This window comes from Dioscorea cayenensis, chromosome 5 (assembly GCF_009730915.1).
Source record: "Dioscorea cayenensis subsp. rotundata cultivar TDr96_F1 chromosome 5, TDr96_F1_v2_PseudoChromosome.rev07_lg8_w22 25.fasta, whole genome shotgun sequence".
Taxonomy (NCBI): Eukaryota; Viridiplantae; Streptophyta; class Magnoliopsida; order Dioscoreales; family Dioscoreaceae; genus Dioscorea; species Dioscorea cayenensis.
The window spans coordinates 30,199,985-30,221,386 of record NC_052475.1 but is presented as its reverse complement, the minus strand read 5'-3'; the positions used below and the strand labels follow the sequence as shown (position 1 = coordinate 30,221,386).

At 34.7% G+C, this 21,402-nt stretch overlaps 2 protein-coding genes across 3 annotated transcripts; one reads left to right on the top strand and one right to left on the bottom strand.

Moving 5' to 3' along the window:
- Positions 1–10,048: 10,048 nt before the first annotated feature.
- On the top strand, positions 10,049–14,932 carry LOC120261272 (cyclin-dependent kinase C-2). Of its 2 annotated transcripts, XM_039269091.1 has the most exons (13): positions 10,049–10,226; positions 10,329–10,452; positions 11,190–11,271; positions 11,374–11,464; positions 11,548–11,577; positions 11,717–11,826; positions 11,914–11,986; positions 12,076–12,196; positions 12,319–12,436; positions 12,920–13,059; positions 13,187–13,244; positions 13,976–14,046; positions 14,128–14,932. In XM_039269091.1, the coding sequence occupies exons 2-13, from the start codon at positions 10,343–10,345 to the stop codon at positions 14,681–14,683; spliced, it is 1,560 nt and encodes a 519-aa protein (XP_039125025.1). In that variant the 5' UTR covers positions 10,049–10,226; positions 10,329–10,342; the 3' UTR covers positions 14,684–14,932. The 2 variants fall into 2 exon arrangements, with proteins under 2 accessions (XP_039125025.1, XP_039125026.1); XM_039269092.1 differs by lacking the exon at positions 10,049–10,226 and having other exon boundaries at positions 10,323–10,452; positions 11,194–11,271.
- Positions 14,933–15,092: 160 nt separating this feature from the next.
- On the bottom strand, positions 15,093–21,113 carry LOC120261271 (DIS3-like exonuclease 2). The gene is made up of 7 exons (XM_039269090.1): positions 20,716–21,113; positions 19,526–19,833; positions 19,337–19,390; positions 19,166–19,234; positions 16,622–18,880; positions 16,061–16,132; positions 15,093–15,982 (listed from the first exon to the last, which is right to left on the bottom strand). Exons 1-7 carry the CDS (start codon positions 20,849–20,851, stop codon positions 15,587–15,589), a joined length of 3,294 nt encoding a protein of 1,097 aa, XP_039125024.1. The 5' UTR covers positions 20,852–21,113; the 3' UTR covers positions 15,093–15,586.
- Between the last annotated feature and the right edge of the window lie 289 nt (positions 21,114–21,402).

Here is a 21,402-nt window from a genome sequence, read left to right as displayed (position 1 = left end):
CCTGCGTGTATGGATTAATATAAAATATAAATAGTAATTAAAAATATTTTGCCGATGATATTCAATTATGATTCTTTGTATATAAATGATATTCTAGTCTATTAATTTTGGGTCTTTTATATAAAACTTTTATATCCTAATAAAAAAACATATTCAAGCTTTTGCTTACATGTGATGAAGATATGTGAGTTACTTGTTTTATACTTGTGCATGACCTTGATATATGACTTGCTCATATTTATAAATATATATATATAGAATTGTCAACTTAAATAAAAAAAAATAAAAATTGGAATGTCTATATTATAAAATTTTGTCATATTAATTTGATTAACTAATTTTACATATTCAATTTATAACACAATAAAAATAATTTAAAGTTTGGATGTGCATATATTTATAAAAAAACTTAAAATTATCCATACATATATATAGTGACAATTGAGTTCTTTTCATGTACACATGAACATTTTTAAACAAAATTACCTATTTTTTATTATTTAATATTAGATAAAATAGATTAATTAGTACATAAATATAAAATATATACATTTATTGTCTACTGATTTTATTTTTATATTTCGAGATTTAATCATTTATAAAATCAATTTATATTTTAAAATATATATCAATAATAATGATATTTTTATACCTCGTAGATATTCTAAAAAAATAGTAGTTTTATTAAATTAATTAATAATGAACTAATGGGTAATAACAAGTATATATATATATGCGTGTGGAGTCAATTTTTTAAGTAAGTTACCAAACTATGTTTTCTTTTTTTCATTTGGGTGTCAAACCTTTAATTTGAATCAAAACGATCATCTAACTTTGATTTTGTTTCACCGGCAGGTCACCCACACAAATTAAACCTTTATATATTGATGTGGAGGTCAGAATTTCTTAATCATTATGTGCTAGATGAGATGTTATGGTTTACATTGGTAATGTAGACATGTTGATTGAGAAATCTCGGCCTCCACATCAACAAATATAAGCAAAAATTATTTGGGTAACATGCTAGTGAAATAGAATTAAACTTGTGTAACTATTTTGATTCAAATTAAAGTTTGGACACTCAAATGAAAAAAAGACATAGTTTGGTGACCAACTGAAAAATTTACTCTATATATATGTGTAAGTCTTCATGTTTTAAGAGAATATTGTGGAAAAGGGAATTTTGTTGAACGTTTTTGTGACATTTAGTGCACAAAAAAAAAAAAGGTTAATGTTTTTCTTACATTCATATCCAAACATGATTATTATAAAAAAAAATTAAATCACTTTTTATCACGTCCTGTTCCGCGGGTCCCACGCGTGACATACCGCCACGACAACCCAGGGGAGGTCCAACACTGCCTCGACCCTTGGTTGCCGTAAGGCTAACCTGTTTCTTGCACAAAACCACTATAACAAATTTTTATTAAGAATATCACACAAGAATATTCATTGAAAACACACGTATATATACCTCAAATCAATTATGTCATCATCACGGTAAGATTCAATTTGTTTTACCCAAAGCTTTTGGTCATCATAGGAAGAACATCAATCTTTTATAAGGATACATAATTCAAACATATATTCTAAAACATATAGTTCTCAAATCATATATATATATATATATATATATATATATATATTTATGATATTTAGTAAAAACCATGAAGGAAATCAAATAATAAATCCTCATGATTTCCAAATCCAATGAATAACATCTCAAGAGTTTTATAGATAGAAAGCTTGTCATTCAAAGACCAATATATATATATATATATATGCATGATATATAGTCCATGATTTAATAAAATTCCACTCACAAACTTGGTGAGCTAAGACACCCCGGTGTTACTTCTCCACCGGCTCTTTCCCCTTGGTTGAAGTCTCACCTCCTAGAAGCATTTAAACAACCAAAACAAGCAATGAAACTTTATCAATAACTTAATTAATTAAAATGAAGAACAATGCTCAAATTGGAAAAATGAGTGCTTCTAGGGTTTGCTAAGCACCCTAGCAAGAATATCTAACAAAAAATGATACTCTCACAACCCTCAAAACTAACAAGAAAAGCAAAAGAAACCAAACTTGGGTCGGTGCTACAGTAACCCTGATTTAGAACATGAAAGATCTTTCTCCAATGTCAATGGATTCAAGGTTTTACAACTCCATAGTTCTTCTATTCTCTAAATCCAAACAAAACCCATCATTCTCCACCCATAATATCAAAGAAATCCAACAAAAAGAAAAAGAGAGGAGTAGAAGATCAAATGAAGTACTTCCTTACCTCAAAACTTCTCAAAAACCCTAAGGAAAACTCATTCTCAAGAGATGAAGGAGAAATCTTTGAGTTTTCTTCTTGATTCAAGGCAAGAATGATAGGTTAGAGAAGAGGGGATGAAGGTTCTAGAGGAGGAGAAAATTGGAGGATAAAGGGTTTTGTGGAAGTGTGTAGAAGGAATGAAGTAAAAATGGCTTAAAATAGCTTTAAACCCTAAGGCTTTGCTTGGATGGGGGTTTTGGAGGATTTCATAAAGTAAGGTAAGGTAAAGTAAAAGAAGGTAGAGGAATGTTTTGAACCATACTTTGCTTGGATGGAAGGTAAGGTAATTGAAGGTTTTAAAATCTTATTGTGTTTGGTTGGGAGGTTTGTGGAGGTAAGGTTACATAGTATATTACTATATTACCCTTGTGCTTAATAAAAAAACAATGTTATTATATTTTATTTTCAATAATGAAATTAATTAAACAATATTATTAATAAATTAAGTAATATTTCTCAATTAATATAATTCTCCATTTTTTATCTTTATTTATTTATTTATTTATTATTATTATTATTATTTATTTTTAATTATAGTTAGACTAAATGAGGAAGAGATTAAACAATATTATTTAATAGATTAAGTAATATTTCTCAATTTATATAACTCTCTATTTTTTATCATTATTTATTTATTATTATTATTATTATTTATATTATGAAAAAAGAAACTAGAGTCACATATAAATTGCTACATCACAACCACCACAACCAACATAACAACCTATCAATTCTCATTATAATTTGTCATTACAACATTTGCAAATAATATATGACAACCTAGCAATTTGTGATATATGACAATTCACTATCATACACAACTCTAAGCATTATTAATACAAATCAAATAGAAACACAATTATAAATCAACAAACATGATGAAAGTAAGAAAATTCTCCCACTTGGTTTTGTTATTACAACATTTGCAAGTAATTTGTTTCGCCATTACATTAAATAAAAATACCCCTTTGGTTTTTGCCATTACAACATTGGCCAAAAACACACTTGTAGACATTAACAAAAACATTGTCAAATTCAAGATTGTCTACTCCTTTGCACTTGTTTAAGCCTATAACAAATAAGAAGATAATAATTAGTACAATGTCTAATATTCACAAGTATGCAAAAGGAAAATTTTCGCCAACGATAAATGTTTACCTTTTGTTTTTTTCATTCATGTGGTTCTCGATCATAACCCATTGAAGTCAACAATAAAGATTTACGAAACTCATTTGGACATCCCATTATACCTTCCAACATCTTGGGATCATTGATGAGGAATAAGTAAGCTTTGTTCAAAAAAGGTTGTGAGAACCCTAAATTCACAAGCATGACCCATACATCAGACGCTTTAATTGAATTTGTGTTTTGACCAAATGTGTTCAAAATATTGTTAGTCACATTCAACACATTCTTTGATACTTCAACTATTGCCGTCGTTGATTGAACAAATGCATTAGACATCGTTTCCACCGCCGTAGAAAACTTGCCATCGTCATCACGACTATAAGATCTTCTAACCTTCTTCGACCTAGAAGAACTTGGAACTTCGGGGGATGCTTCATCTCCAAGCTCATCATCATGAATTTCTATGTTTTCATTGTCCCCCAAATTCTCTAGGTTTGCTGTGTTTTGGGAAACCATAAAATCAATGTCATCAATCGCACCTGAACAAGAACCACCAGATAAATTCATTGAATTTTGACGTCGCCGTTGCCTCATTTCAGATGCAGTCTCAGCATGTTGCCCCATCGCTCTATCTTGTCCATAAAGTTGAACCAACTTGTCATAGTTTCTAATACTCTTATTCATCCACTCTGCTGCTTCTGGTTTGGCCTGCATATGAAGAAATGGTAAAAATATTATATCTAATAATATAAACATTAACTTGCATTTCTATTTGTTAAACAAAAGAAAAAAAAAAACCTCAATTAAGTGTTGCCATACTTCCGGTTCAGCATCCCACATTTCTTTTGTTGGATTCCAAGCAAATCCACTCATCCCGTTCTTGAAAAATATCATAGCACCTAGTAAATGCTCTTTTTAATGTTTTTTTCATTCGGTTTTGAGCCTTCTCCTTATCTATTGTCTTCTCCGGAAATTTTTCCCTTTAACTCATTGACGATGTTATCTAATGCATGTGTTGTGAAGGTCGCCAACTCTATTGCCCATTGTTTGTTGATGCAAGTATGCATCAATTAAAAGCATCATCCATACTAAAGTTCCAAACACACATGGCATTTCCATCATGAGCATTTGTATTTGTTTTTCTCCTTGGCATACTCAAACTACAACAACAAACAACAAAATTAGTATCTTCATATATACACCTCCATTAAGAGCATAAATTACATACATAAATGACCACACATTAAATTCACATTGCAATTAATACTATTAAGTTTGCATTGCAATTAATACTATAACAAAAGAATCCATACAAGCCATACATTAAATTCAAACTGATACAAATAAGCATCCACTAGCTAATATAACAAAACATACATTAAGACAACATGAAAACACTTCTTTAACGGAAATTATTCATTATAATTAAGCCACATTTCAGCTGCAATAGCATCTCTAATTAACTCTCCTTCCATGGTTTTTTCAGTATTTTCCCGACTGATATGATGTTCCTCTGGTGCTTCCTCTGCAAGTTCAGTATCAACTTGTGCAAGTATATCATCATCAGGATCCGCACACATTAAATAATTGTGTAAGATACAACATGCAAAAATAATTTTCTTTTGTGTTTCCAAACCATAATGAGGCTCTGTAGAACTCCCAATTATAGGGAAACGCTTCTTAACAACACCAAATGCTCGTTCAATAGCGTTGCGCAAAGACGCGTGTCGAAGATTAAATAATTCCCTTGCATTTCGAGGTGGATTCCGTGAGTACTCTTTCAAGTGATATCGTTCCCCCCTATAAGGTGTTATAAGTCCACGTCGCAACATAAAACCGGCATCAACTGGATAATATTTCCCTAGACATAAAACAAACTTTGTTATATAGCATTTATTGTGTCTATGTAATATTATATGTTCTCATAAGTACCTTCTGGAATTTTAAGAGGGCATGTTCTACTTAAGGCATTCTTCATAATCCTTGAGTCAGATGCAGTACCTTCCCAACCAGGTAACACATATGTGAATTTCATATCAAATGTGCATGCAGCTAAAATATTCTGTGTTGGGTATTCTTTTCTCCCACGATAATTGGGAGCTTCGGTATTCGAAACTTTTACACGAATATGTGTACCATCAATAGCACCAACACAGTCCTGTGAAATAATTTAAAATTTTCATTTTCAACATACACACATTCATACTAAATTTATAATTTAATAAGTATACTTTGTTACCTTAAAGTATGGATAAAATATAGTGTTGTTGAATATTTCTGAAGGAATTTGTATACCATCGGGTTGTTTTAAGAATTTACCCTCCAACTCTACTATAGCTTGCAACACATTGTGAAAATGACGAAAAATAGTCTCACCGGAACGCCTGAAAAAGAAGGATAATTCACGGTGCGAAACATTATGACCTAATAGGTATAGTGTTTTCGCAACTTGTTCCTCAATGGTAACTTGTCTTGATGGTGATGAACTCAATTGTTACTAGTTGATGTACGTGTAGCAGTTTTATAAATTGGTCGTTCAATGTAATTAGGGCCAATAGAAGTTTAGCCAACATTTGGTTTTCATCGTCCATCTAAACATAACAAATTTATTAATTAAAATAAAAATAAAATATATATAAAGGAAAAGTAATACTAACTGCAAAATAGAAGGTAATAAAAATATATATAAATGCATATCCACCAAACAAAAGGAGATACATGCATCTAATAACATGCATGGTGACATATTCCAAGAATTTTAACAAAGTAAACCTTGTTGGCTCGAAGACATCTGTAGAAAAAAAATTTAGCTTTTAATTCATACTCCCTTTTGTTTTTCTAGCTTTGCCCTCTATTTAAAAAACAAAAACAAAAAAACCATTCGTTCAAAAATAAAAATAAAAACCATCGGTTTCAAAAAGAAAAACCATGTGTTAGGTAACCATGGGTAACCATGATAATTCATTTAAACTATTCATCCATTATTCCTAGTTTTTACATGCAAATTTAAATAAAATATTATCTATGTAATTATTTCAACACATCAATACATGCAAAACCGATAGAGGGGAAAAGGGTCATATTTATATATTCAAATCGATGATTTAGCAAATGATGCGAGACTATTTTGTTATTCTAATATATCTCTTAATGTGTATTATTGCTCACTCTAACTAATACTATTGCATTAAGTAAGCAAATTAACAAAACTTGGGTATTATAGTAGAGGTAATTAAATCATGTGGGCTTTATAATTTGAACATAATTAATGATATAAGAATCATGGAACCATGAATAAATAACTAATTTGAAATGACTACTTAGAAGATACCTCGCCTGTTAAAATTGGCATGGCTTCAATAAATATAAGCATATAACAATAGAGTATTGTATCCAAAGCATATGGTAATATAGTCTGCCTCAATAAATATTTTATGATTAAATTAAAAACCATAATTTAACTAAGTGGAGTTTTTCATAATGGTAAAAACACCCTACTTTTATTCACTGCTTCTTATATAATTTTGGTCCTCTTCTTATATATGTAAATGATGTATTAACAAATATTGTTTGTATCCTAATCACAAAGATTCATTACATTAAGTTTGAGCTAATAAATAAAAATATTCATATCTTCCAATGAGTACATCAAGGAGGTCACAGGGTTCAATTTATCTTTATGCTACCCAAACTCGGTTTGTATCCTAATCACAAAGATTCATTACATTAAGTTTGAGCTAATAAATAAAAGTATTCACATCTTCCAATGAGTACATCCCTCTAAAACAATTGTTTGAACCAATTAAATTAGCTAGCTTTGAGCAAAATGCAAAATTTTAGGAATGGTTTCTGACAAAAGGTTTTGAAAAAATGATACAACAAAGCTTCAAACCATGCCAGTGTTATAACAAGTTACAATGGTCAGTAACCTAATTGGAAGATCCGACGAGTTGACAATATTTGCAATATGAAGGGAACTGTCAAGAAAAAGAAAATGAGCCAGAACAAGAATTGAGTTCGAGGCTCCAATTATCGTGTCTCACAATATTTAGTGAATATGATGTAACCTTGATTGTGATGAAGCACAAGATAGGAATAAATAAAATCATAAATTGATCAGAGACACAGATGGCAAGCAAAGAGAGATGAAGTGTACATAAATACCTTGAGCGGCGACGGCAATGTCTCCCGAGGAGGTTTAGCAACTCCGGTGGCTCCGAGGCGGCGGCAGGCGGCAGCAGCGGACGGCAGGGCGAGGGTGTTCTTTTGGAACCCTAGTGGAAGGAGAAGAACAAATTTAGAACAAGATACCAACTTTCCCTCATTCACTGAAAAATATATTAGAGTTGTGTTTGGAATTATTTGAAACTTACAAGGGTATTTTTGTCAAACCAAAAAAATACCAACTCCAAAACCTCCCCAACCCTCCAATTTGGAGGGTTGAGAAACTTGAGTAAAATGGGGGTTTTAAAACCTTCACAACCCTTACCTTCCCTTAAAAACCCCCTCCCCAAGCATGGGTTTTTAAAAACCCTTCCTTTACCCTACCTCCAAAAGCCCCCCATCCAAGCAAAGCCTAAAAATACGTCTTCATACGGCCTCTTTTCAGCCCGTAGGCACTGTACACCACAAACACCTTTCACTAAAATGGCTCTAAACGGTTCATTTGGTGTCTGATTGACCTCATTTTTTATTCTAATGACTCGGGACACTCTAAGGCACACTCCTAAATGAAAATTAATTAAGAAAACACATTAAAACATAAAAAAATAAAATATGAAATTGATTTAACTACCACATCCGTGAACCCTCCCATTTAGCACCAATTGTTCACAAGGTTCGAGCCTTGCATTTACCCCTTCTTGAGGGTTTTCTCCCACCTTTTTAACCTTCTTAAAAACCTCAACTAAGGTCCTAACACAAGAAAACATTCGAAGCAACTTAAACACAAAGTTTAAACTCAAGGAACAAAACATGAGCAAAGTAAAAAAAAAAAGTCGAACTCTCACACTTTTATTTTTAATAAATAAATTTTTTTAATTAATGTAATAAATTTTATAAATGTTGATAGGCAATTAAATGAGTTCGTTGGTTGGGTTAATAAATGAGTGAACCCATTTAAGCCTAATCAAAAGTGAAATTAGATGGATTTGGTGCACTAATTTGATATTAATATCTCGACACCTCTAAAAGATATTTTACCACATAAAATAAGATATAGGTGAATGTGGAGTGCTCACTGCTCACAAACAAAAATGAAATTCAGTAGCCTCAAGTTTTGTGGGGTATTAATACTCCTGATAAAAATGAATCATCTATCAGTGCAAATCTTATCTTTTTTTGTGTGTATCTTGATTCTTAAGTTCAATTAAGTGTGATTTATTTATTTCATTAAAAATAAATAAAAAAATTAATAAATTAATTAATTGAAACCAAATAATAGAAATGATAAAAACTTCTATTTTCAAAATCGAAAAGAAAAGAATTCTTTTTTTAAATCGCCAGCGGAAAACATATCCACTTGCATGTTTGAACCCTGCAATGTAATTTTTTCAATAATTCAAACACCAACGCTGACATATCATATGTTTTGGACTTGTTTGATGTGAGCTAACCAAACTTCCAACCCAAAAACAAAAAAAAACAAAAATCTTACCTTATTCTGTTGATTTTTTACAAAAAATTAATTATTTAAATACGCTACTTATTGTCAATGACTATGTTAATAAATTCCTATTATGTAATTTTTTTTAATTAATTTTGTTTAGATTTTTATTAAATTAACTCATAGTCTCATAAAAAATCTTTTTTTTAAGAATGATCCCTTTTGCTTTTTTTAAAAATTTTTTTTTTTTCAACTTTTCTTTCATTCATTTTTTCTTCAATTTTTTTCTTTTCCATGATGATTGTAATTATCCTTTTTTTAGAAAAAAAACATCCATTCATTTACGATATTTATTCTAATTATACTCTCCATTTATTTTTATATTATAATTTGAATAAAATAATCTCCGTTGAAACTTGAATTTAGAAAAATCTATATAAACATACTCGTCATTGGTAACTTGCCCTTGACTCACCAATCAACTACATTCTAAATATTTATAGTTCAGTAGTAGCTTTTCCCTATCTCATATTGGTTATTAAAAAACCGCTAGGAGCCTATAATCATTCACATTATTATGTTTTTATGATATATGATTAAAAAAATACAAAAAAAAAAAAAAAAATTTAAACATTTGATCTCTAAGTGAAAATAAAAATTGTATTTCAACATGTTATATAAAATAGTAATAAACACAGTAAATTTTTTTTTCTAAAGCAATATAATTTTAAAAAAATTATTCGTATGCAAAAATTACTTTTCTATTTTTTCTCATGAGTTTATTAAATTAATTTAAAGAATTAGTTAATAAAAAAAAAAAGCCATTGTTATCGGGTCGGATGTTACCCTATTTCAAATAGGGGGAACCCGCATGCCCGAATCCGTTATTTTTTTCTTCATACTTGCATGAACCGAGCCGGTTCACAACCAATAAAACCGAATCGGTTCCCAACAAATAAAAACCGAACCACACCCTGAACCAAACCCTAAATCCCTTTGCTTGTTTATCTTCTCTGGTTCTGGACATCTCCACGACTCCTCCCCGCGTCTCTCCGTCCGCGATTGATCAAAATCTTTGCAATTGCCGTCGATATTGGTGTTTAGCTGACTTCAGATCGTCATTGTCCCTGAAAAGATTGCTTTTTGGGGGTTTTTTTGGCTGACTTTAAGGTGAATTCGTCTCTTTTCTTCGTTCTAGGGTTAAGGTTCTTCTAGATGTTTTTTGTTGGGAGAGATGATGTTTTTCGCTTGGTTGTGTTGGATGATGGTCAGAGAGGAGGTGGGAGATGGCCGTGGCGGCGCCTGGGCAGCTGAATCTTGATGAATCACCATCATGGGGTTCGCGGAGCGTTGATTGCTTTGAGAAGTTGGAGCAGATTGGAGAGGGGACGTACGGGTGAGTAGATTAATTTTCAAAGATGACACCTTTTGATGATCCAGCGTTTTCGGTGTTGCTTCTTCTGCTTGATGATTCTATGTGAAAAGATGTAATTTTGCAGCTCTTGGTTCGATTTATTGGATCTATTTAATGAACTGGAAATCATTGCTTGCCTTTTGACCTACAATTTCGCGTGTCTAATCTCCCTTATCATGATACTCTCTACTCAAATTTCATTCCGGAGCTCTTAATGTACTTATTAATGGCACAAAAAATAAAGTTGTATTGCTTGGATGCTTGATACTCTGGTCAGGCATTCTATCCAGAGTGCTTCTACCAAATTCTATACTCTCATGTTTATTTTATTTTCCAATGCATGGTTTTTTGGTTCCTGCTCCCATAAATATCCAGAACGGTAAACATGTTCTTGATTAGGAGTATCCAATGCAGCCTATGTGTAAACTTCCACAGATTGTGCGGTGCAACCTTCATGCAGTATGTTTGCCATTTATTTAATAGTTAGTATGAAGAAATATAGTATATACGAACAATGGCTGTATGAGCAGGGCCACCACTTACCAATATGGAATGTCCCATTGTGTATCCTGTCCATAGAATGCATGCATTACATATAAGATTTGGTGGGACTGATCAGTATGGTGGATGCAACAGTGGAACCAATGAGTATAGGTGTTTATCTGTCAAGTTTTACAATTTTTTTTAAATTTTATTGTTAACTGCTTTCACAATTGCAGGCAGGTCTATATGGCTAAAGAGATAAAAACAGGGGAAATAGTTGCATTGAAGAAAATTCGAATGGACAATGAAAGAGAAGGGGTCTGTTCTATGTATAGCTGTTGTGAATAATTATCATTTTTGTCTTTTCAGAAGAAAAGAGATGCCCTGGCTCTTTTAGGTTACTGAAGTATGCTTTTGCAGTTTCCCATAACCGCTATTCGTGAAATCAAAATTTTAAAAAAGCTGCACCATGAAAATGTTATCCAGCTTAAAGAGATTGTGACTTCGCCAGGTTCATCAACTATCCTGAAATTACCTGTTTCGCATGATTGGTTCCATCATATTACTAACTTTTTTCCTTTCTAATGAATTCAGGGCCTGAAAAGGATGAGCAAGGAAAGCCAGGTGAATTATTATTTTTTGCACCAGTACAGGCTTTTATGCTTTTATTTCTTTATTGTGGGTTGTGCAACTGTCTAGCATATTGTATGATTAGTTTTTTTTTTTTTGTGCTTCACTGATAATTCTTTGGTTAAAATTACAGATGGCAACAAATATAAAGGAAGCATCTATATGGTCTTTGAGTATATGGATCATGATTTGACTGGCCTAGCGGATCGCCCTGGGATGAGATTTGCTGTGCCCCAGATCAAAGTAATTGAAGTTCCTATGGCATTTAGATGATCAATGTTTCCATTCAGTTGATTTTTCACTAGCCAATTTTTAACTATGCTTTTCCAGTGCTATATGAAGCAGTTATTGACTGGACTTCACTACTGTCATGTCAACCAAGTACTCCATCGAGACATTAAAGGTTGCCACTGAAGTTGAATGCAGTAGATTTTTTTCAAGGCAGCTTGTTTATTCTTTCCTGCTGGATTGAAAACAATTCCCTTCATGCAGGGTCGAATCTTCTCATTGATAATGAGGGAAATCTAAAGCTTGCCGATTTTGGTCTTGCACGGTCATTCTCCAGTGACCATAATGGGAACCTTACAAATCGTGTCATAACCTTATGGTATAGGTAAACGATCAATCTGTGAACGCCAGATATTAATTCATTTGAAGCATGCTCCCATCTTGCGAGTCAAATATATGTTGTTATTCATGTTAAAGTTGTTCAGGATCATAATGATTTGATGACAGACCCCCAGAGTTGCTGCTTGGAACCACGAAGTATGGTCCAGCTGTTGATATGTGGTCCGTCGGTTGCATCTTTGCAGAACTTCTGCATGGAAAACCTATCTTGCCAGGAAAGAATGAGGTGTGAATTATCATCATATTCATACATGTGATAAATTCATTGGTCACTGAAGTTAAGGGAAACCACCTGGTATCTTGGTGTCTCCTGCAAATTTTCTTGTCTTTGTTCATCTTCGAACCAGTGTGATGTTTCGTCAATTAAAGTCAATATAAGACTAAAGCTGCAACTTTTAAGCTCATGATAGAACATCAGATGACAATACTGTTACTCAAGATGAAAATTTGTCAATGTTTCACCCAATATGTTAGAAGTCTACAAAAGTTTTCACCTCCTTCATATTCTAATTACTTCTATAATAACTTAATGGGTTTGTTTCATGACATTTTCTGTTTCGTCTATGTTTTTCTTACCAATCTTTCTTTGTAAGCATTACTGAAAATATTATGCTGAAAATTTCCTTTTAAAACATCTACTTAGTGTAGTTTGTCGATATCATCCATTTTTTTTTTTTAATTAGAGGCACCCTTTTGCTTGTTACTGCAGCCAGAGCAACTAACAAAGATTTTTGAACTATGTGGAACTCCTGATGAGATCAACTGGCCTGGTGTTTCGAAGCTTCCTTGGTATAACAATTTCAAACCATCAAGGCCTATGAAGAGACGGGTTAGGGAGGTTTTCAAGCAGTAAGTAGTTAATGGCCTTGAGATTTTTCTAATTCAACAATATTATGTGCTGGACACCACCTTATTGCTGGATAGAGTTGATTATGTGCTGAACTCTTTTAATTAAGTGCTTTGCATGTTACATCAGTTTTGACCGCCATGCATTGGATTTACTGGAGAGGATGTTAACTTTGGATCCAAACCAGGTATTGATTACTATATTATGGATATTGGTTTTCAATTACTTCTCTTTATGTGTACACAAGCTGTTGGCTCTTCACCTTTCATCATCTATGACTATAATAAACTTGTATCGGGATGTCTACAGTGGATTTTCATTTATCGTCTTCCTTGATATGACAAGATTTAGTTTTGAAGCTTAATGGGAATATGATACTCTTTTGCTAAAATTGATGATCATTCACAGGTGTTCATTTACCTGGGACCATTGTACAAGATTATAAATGCAGAATGGCAATTTTTTTTTTAGTCTTCAACCCACTGGTTTTCTAAGAGTTATGGGATCTGAACCAATCCTGGATAAGATTGGATGGATATGCCTTATATTACTCGATCCAAAAAGAGAAATTATTGTATATGGAATTAGAGAACCCTGGTTGCCATAAACAATACCTAATTGTGAAGAATTTTTTGGTAACAAAAGAATAAGAATCTAATTAGAAACTAGAAAAACAAAATTGTGAACTTTTCTTATAAGATCTCTCCTAGCAGGTGTTTCTTGCAAATACAAAGTGCTTAGCCTCTATCACTTGGACCAACCTCCGTATATAGTTTTGTTTTTCATTGTAGCATTTAAGCATTCACAGATCTACTTGTCTCTTTTGTATTTCTAAATTTTATTGCGTGGGTTATTTTTTATTGTTCTGATTATTATTTGTAAGATTTTACACTCATTTATGGAACTTCCAACCTTCAGAGAATATCTGCAAAGGATGCACTTGATGCTGAATATTTCTGGAACGATCCCTTGCCTTGTGATCCCAAAAGGTGTCGTACTTTAGTTTTCAGAATGCCTACTCTACATCAACAAGCACACTGTGCTTGACTATTTCTTATTCAATCCCACAGCTTGCCAAAATATGAGTCATCGCACGAGTTCCAGACAAAGAAGAAGCGGCAACAACAGAGGCAGCAAGAAGAAACAGCAAAGAGGCAGAAACTGCAACATCCACAGCCGCATGCCCGTCTGCCTCCAATCCAGCAGCCTGGGCAAGTGCACTCTCAGATCCGGCCTGGTCCCAGCCAGCCTATTCATAATGCCCCACCACCCCAGATGGCTGCTGGCCCTGGTCACCACTACGGAAAGCCAAGGGGACCTTCTGGAGGACCAAGTCGGTACCCACAGGGTGGTGGTAATCCCAGTGGGGGCTACAACCCTAATCGTGGTGGTCAAGGTGGTGGATACACCAGCGGTCCATATCCACCTCCAGGTCGTGGGCCCCCTCCGTACGCCGGAAGCGGTATGCCTGGTACTGGTGGACCAAGAGGAGGGTCAGCTGGCGGATATGGTGTTGGGGCGCCGAATTACCCCCAAGGTGGCCCATATGGTGCTAATAATCAAGGCCGAGGACCAAACATGATGGGCGGTGGCCGCAATCAGCAGCAATATGGTGGCTGGCAGTAGCTGTAGGATGTAATTTATCCTTACAATCTGCAGCTTGTTTGAAATGCAGCCCCTGATGGAACATTGAGCATATCTTGCTTGGAATGTAGCGCTCATGGCTTGACTTTGATAAGAAGCTATGAATCACATTGTTAAATGTTTTTAATATTTTTCTTTGAGAGTTGTAGAAGTTGTCAAATCTTTTATGTAATCCTTTACCATGAAAAAAAAACTTTGAATCACACTGCCAAATGTTTGTTATATTTTTCTTGGAGTAGTTGTAGTTGTCTGATCTGGTTTGTTTTCTTGTCAAAAACTCAATGCTTGTAGTAATGAGGGTTATTATATTAAATGTTCATTTCGCTGTTGACATTGTGTGCGGAATTGTACTGACAATCTGACTGTTTGACACAACTGAAAAGCTTTTGCCGAAAGGAAAGGAATAAATCAAACATTAAACGGAACATATTTTAAAGAGCAAATCTCAGACTTAGCCCATCTGCTAATAAAAAAAAATAAGAGATGGGCTTATACACCATTCACTAAACCTGGAAAAGAACAGACGACACAAGGGAGAAATTGGAGACTATTCAGGACGGAATCTGCCCATCAGAACTAAAACACCTGGGCTTCTGATTCCGAGCAAGTAGCTTAGCAATGAAAAACAGAAAGCAACTTGACTACCTGACCAAGAGAGGATCTCCCTTCTCTTCCTTCTCCCTGAGAATGGCACCAATTCATTGAACAGCCAGTCAAGCAGGGTCTTCAACTTGGTGGAAACTATACATGGCCACAAATATACACCCTTAGATGCTCTACTTGCACTACTTAACGGTCTTAAAGATGAAAGTCTTGAAAGTAAATACAAGATAACCGCAGTGCAGCAACTTGGTTCCGCTGCTCCACTGAGCCCAATTCGTCAAATTAGCTTTCACTAAAGTATGAGCACATGTAGAGCCTAACACCAATGTCCACTGGCCCATCGTCACCACCAACAGCATGAAGAGCCACAGGGAGAGAAGATAAATGCTGCAGTGTAAGCGGGAAGAATGAGGGTTCAATTCTGTCCTTTTCTTGAGATCCAGGATGTAATGAAGAGACACCATTTTGTCCCTCCTGGTTCACATTTTCATCTTCTGGAAAAAATACCTCAGAAGGATCAATCAGCATAGCTACATCCACAGGACAACGTAATTTCCCAGGGCTATCCTTTCTAAGTAAGGACTTTATCTTGAGTAAATCAAGCACCAATGTGCAAGTTGTCTCAAGCCACTCAACAGATAAACCTTCAACATCATCATAATATATCCGACGCTCCATCTATAGAAAAATAATAAGTAAAATGATAAGGGGGAAAAAAATCATCAATGGAAATTCCAGAATGAGAAGAGTACTTACACCAAACTTGGGAATGTAAACTGACATGAACCTGGGTCCAAGTCCCAAAACTCGGGCTTCAGAAACCACAAACTGAAAATAAGAACAAGAGTGAGAAGAAAAATATGAGACGAAGTCCATGTATCAAATCACAAAGTTCATCAGTTTCTAATAGGCTGACACTTAACAATTTCCAACTGCGTTGAAATTTGTAAAACAAACAGCAACAAGCATATCCAACAAGCCAGGAAGTTAGGATTTCTCAAATAGACAAACTGACCATGGATGCATCCTACAACTATAACATTTTGATGATATACACAACTGGCTACATGGACTGACAAGCTAAAATGCTTATCCATCTATATATATCACAGAGCTTTATGCAAAGGGACATTAACACGGTATTCATTAACAAACAAAATTTTTTGCAATCAATTTTTGTTTGCTTTCAGAAAAAGAATTTATTCCCGTCTATTTAAAATCTCCCAAATAAATTTACAGATCTGTAATGAATTTGCTCACGGTAAAATGAGAAGGTAGACATAACAGAAATAATGCTAAAGTCACAAAACAAAATACCTCTTTTTTCTTCAATAAAGCCCAGAAGCAAAGCTTCTCACTAGCATCCTCAGCGCGTTTGCTAGCGAATTTTCTTTCATTGCAGTAGGTAGCTATCTCACCAAGAACTTCAGTTCCAGGAACTTTGAACTTAAGAGCAGCGGTCTTTAGTACTTCTTGGCCTTCTATGGATTCAGCAGCATCTTTGTTAAAATAAAGACAAGCGGAACAGCCATAAGAGAGTCCACTCTTTTCATTTGAGTCAACTTCATTTGAGTGAACCAAAATCCTTCTCTCTTTAAAATATGACTCGTCAGCCTCAAGGGCAGCGCACAAAGTCCTTTGCACAATAATGTCAGGGTATCTTCGCAATGGGGAAGTAAAATGAGTGTAGAAGGGGAGAGAAAGTGCATAATGAGCCCAGTCATATTCAAGACCTTTCGAGTCTCCAGTACAGAAGTACATAGCTGGCTGCATGGGCTTAGATGCATAATTGATGAGAATTTCAAACAGGATTGGGTCATCTTTAAGCTTTTCTTTCATCTTCAATAAAGAAAGGTGAAGATGTCGAGATGAAGAAGTCTCCAACTCAAAACCATGTTTATTACAAAATGCTTCAAAGTCTTTAAGTTTTCGTGAATTAGGTTCAGGATGCCTGCGGAGCAAGGCACAGTCAGGAAAGGCCCTGGATATAACTTCTGCTACTGAGATGTTTGCCAACAGCATAAATTCCTCAACAAGAGTATAGGAGTCCTTCCTCTCATTGAAGTAACTTCCACATGGATTTCCAAACTCATCAAACAAGAATGCAAGTTTTGCGTTTTCAAGGGAAAGAGCTCCATCTTTGAACCTAATCTCTCTCAGCTTTGTCGATATCTCATGAAGGTCTCTAAGAGATTTCACAACATCCTTCCATTCAAGGCCGCCATGCAATTTAGGAATGGACCTCTCGGTCATATCCAGTTTATCAACATCCAGAGAACCATCAATGATATCCTGGACAAATTCATAAGATAATTTGCAACATGACTGAATAACAGACCTTCCAATCCAGCGATCAATAATTTCTCCTGAATGATCAATGTCCCAGGTAATGGACAGAGCAAGCCTGTCTACCCCAGGGTTAAGTGAACAAACTTCAGAAAGTTTAAAAGGCAACATTGGTGATTTATGTTGCAAAATATAGACACTTGTTGATCGAAGCTGAGCTTCTGCATCTAAAGCTGTACCTGGAGTAACCAAATACGCAACATCTGCAATGTGAACCCCGACGCGGTATATCCCATTAGATACTACTTCAACAGATAAAGCGTCATCAAGATCAACAGCAGATGAAGGATCTATAGTAAATGTGCAAATATTTCTAAGGTCTTTTCTAATCTGGAGTTCCTTTGAGGGTACAGACCAAGGGTCATCTGGAATGCAATCCAGTAATTCAGAAGAAAAGGTTGCTGGGTGTATGGAATTTTCAAAGAAAATAGCAGCTATTTGTGATTCAACCTCTCCGCCATCACCAAGAATACGCAACACCTGAGCTTGTGGAGAAAGACTTCCCTCACTCCACTCATCTATTTGTGCAGCAACTAATTCTTTTCCAACTGTTGCATCACCCTTTTTCAGCCTCTCTACAATGAAATTTGGCAGGCTGCTTACCTTTACCACCATTTTTGGGAATTTGAAATCATTAGGAAACAGTTCCATATATTCTACAGAACTTCTATTGTTGTCAGAACATTGTCCATGGATCTGAGTTTCATGGGCGACCTCTTTACAAAGCCATTGTTTAGCACCGAGAAAACCAATTATTGCTCTGCGACGAGCAGACTTTTTTATGATGCCAATGATCTTGCCAGTAGGTCGCTTTGATGGATTAGAATATGCCATAGCACATATCCTTTCCAAAGCTCTTACAACTTCATCCTGCTGAAAGGCAGGAGATCCTTCTGCACCATCAAAGGAGGAAATGTTATGTCCATTGCACCTCTGGTCATAATGTCCAACTCCAGCTCCTGGGCCACAATGAACAGCTAAATTGATGTTGTTGTCTCCATGACAGTTGCATCCCCTATCCAAGGGGAAGGTACCATTGCTGGAAGTAATAAAATCACAGTCCGCATTAGAGTTTTCCTTGATGGCAAACTTATGCACAGCCAACTCTTTGGATTCTGAAAACTTATTAGAATCATATGAAGAGTTGTAATTTCCAGATAAATTTGATCCTTTCAGCCTAGTCCAAGATGCCACAGGATCCAACATCAAAGCAACAACATCACCTTCTATCTGCGGGGGAAGAATAGATAATTAAAGCAATCAATGAAAGATGGTAGCAATTAAAATTGCACGCTCAGCAATTCTGACAAGTTCTCACTAGGGTATGCACACAGCTAAACACCAGTCTGACATATACAACTGTGTGAGCAGAAGCAATCAGAATACAATAATACAGTCATGGATAGGTAAAAAAAAAATTTAATTGGTTAAAAGTGCAATGGAAATAAACAGAAACACAAAATGGCATATCAAGGAAAAAGCTCCATGTCAAGTCTACCAAGAAAACCAACATACCGCTCTGTTCTGAGCAGCAGCACCATTGATGAGAACATCTATTGGTAAACCTTCTATAGTGCAGTAGGCCTGTAAAAACCAAAATTAAATGCTGTGAAAGAAGTAATTGAACATGAACCCAAGTCAATACCAATATTAACCTGTAATCTTGAAAAACACATCCATTCTCACCTCGAGTCTGTTATGTGCATTCACACGAAATGTAGCTTTAAAAGCTTGTCCTTTCTGCAATTTATAAAAGAGAAAATGAAAACTGCTACAATTCCTTCCCTTTTCGATTAAGTTATCAAGATCCAAGATCCTTCTTTATTTTTTGGATAAAATTTATCGAGATCTCTGTCAAACAGGTATTACACTTACCTTGATAGCATCTTCCACAGCATCATGTGACCAATATGGTGAAAAACAATTCTTGTTTTCCATCTTCTTTGGCAAGGATTTGATGTGCGGAGATGGTGCTGGCAGTGGGCATGATCTTGAAATCTTCATCACCTCAGGTGGTGGGAACCCTGGAGGAGGCCTAATAATGCCACTATTGCTATTAATATGCATAACTGGAAGGGAATTGAAGCCCTTCACAGGATACACATTCAATCCACCAACATTGCCATTCTCCACCCACTCTGGTGCTGGCCCACAAACTCCGTCCATTGAACTACAAGCTGCCCCTGAAAGGTTCAGTAAAAATTTCATAAAAGAACAAAGGTAAGATCCTCAATTAACTTGTTTGATCCAGTCCAATAGAGGGAGTTCCTTCCAAAGGACATAACCATTTAAAACAAGAATATAAATAATCAATGATAGCCTCAGGAGAAGTGTAATACATGAAAATCTCATAAACCTAAGAAGAAATATTATACTCAAAGAACATCTTTCATTTAAAACCTAGAAGGGCTCATGAGAATATGGCATGAGAAATCAATAAAATTTCAAAATCTTTTCCATACATTGAAAACATAAAGATAAAGCATTTACACAAATTCCCTTACACACACAGAAAAAGAAAAGAAAAAGAGATCCACGTATGGCATTAATATCCTATAAAACTACGAATACAAACACTAAATGAACACTGAAATACCATGCGCCAAAGAATTCTCCCACTCAAAAACCATATGTTCCTCCAAGTGCACAAGTACGAAGTTCATCAATAAGTTCTCTCCAGATCTCAGAATAGTAGCAGCAAGGGAAACAAACAACACAAAACTGGAACATTAATCATCAAATTAAATTCCTTTGTTTTCCGGAAGCCAGATTAAATTATTTCAATTAAAATTCATCCAAAAAACAAAAAACAAAACCATTTTTCAAGAAATCATCACAATAATAAAAATTATAAGAATAAAAAAATACCATCGAAGCATAAAAGAAAATTTCACATATCCTGATTGAACGATTTAGATTTACCAAATCATCCAAAATGAGAAATCCTTTTACTAGAACCAAACACATTCAAGATACACAAAATGCCCCAAAATCCCACGAAGAAACAATCTTTCAATCATCAAGCCAATCAAGAACCAAGGCAAGCCAGGAATCAAAGATGCAACCTGGGTACGGTGAGGGGCAGTGCTTAGGTCGCCGGTTATTGCGCCGCTTCTTCTTTCTATCTTTCTCCATCTCCTCCGACGCCGCCGTTGTCAATCGCTCCACCAACCCATTTGCAGCCACAACCGGCTCCGCCATTAGAGAACCAAAAAGCCCAAAAAATAAAAATAAAAAAAAAGCGAAAAACCAAAACAAAAAGAATCAAAAGAAAGAAGAAAGGACAGATTTAAACCCTAGATCTGGAAAACTATTCACGATAACTTAAGAAAAAAACAAGTTATCGAAGATGTAGAGAAGAAGAAGGAAGGGATTTTCTAGGGTTTCTTGAGGAATTCGATGAGGGTTTCACTTGCGGGGATGAGACGCCATTATTGGTCGGCCAAAGCTTTTGCGCCGACTTCTCGTTCGCTTTTTTAATTTTCTTCTTTGTTTCACATTTACCCCTCAAAGATCTCATAATTACATTTCCCCCCTTTTATTTGCAATTTCCCAAAAAAAAAATTCTGATACATAACTTAACACATTTTCTTTTATGCATCTTCAGATAAAATCTTCTGATTATTTACATACGGATTGATTTTTTTGTATTATTTATATATATAATTCTATTAAATAAAAAAAAACAAATTTAAGCACATTATAGATAGGCCAAAGATTTATTATAGCCCAGCTGTAAAAAATTTTGATGT

Bases quoted from the DNA above. Each gene is read 5' to 3' on its own strand.
- LOC120261272 (XM_039269091.1), top strand. From the start codon at position 10,343: ATGGCCGTGGCGGCGCCTGGGCAGCTGAATCTTGATGAATCACCATCA. The intron at 11,465-11,547 runs GTTCATCAACTA...TAATGAATTCAG, and splicing joins AGAGATTGTGACTTCGCCAG to GGCCTGAAAAGGATGAGCAA. The intron at 12,197-12,318 runs GTAAACGATCAA...ATTTGATGACAG, and splicing joins GTCATAACCTTATGGTATAG to ACCCCCAGAGTTGCTGCTTG.
- LOC120261271 (XM_039269090.1), bottom strand. From the start codon at position 20,851: ATGGCGGAGCCGGTTGTGGCTGCAAATGGGTTGGTGGAGCGATTGACA. The intron at 19,391-19,525 runs GTAAGTGTAATA...TATAAATTGCAG, and splicing joins CTGTGGAAGATGCTATCAAG to AAAGGACAAGCTTTTAAAGC. The intron at 16,133-16,621 runs GTATTTTGTTTT...TCTTATTTTCAG, and splicing joins CTTTATTGAAGAAAAAAGAG to TTTGTGGTTTCTGAAGCCCG.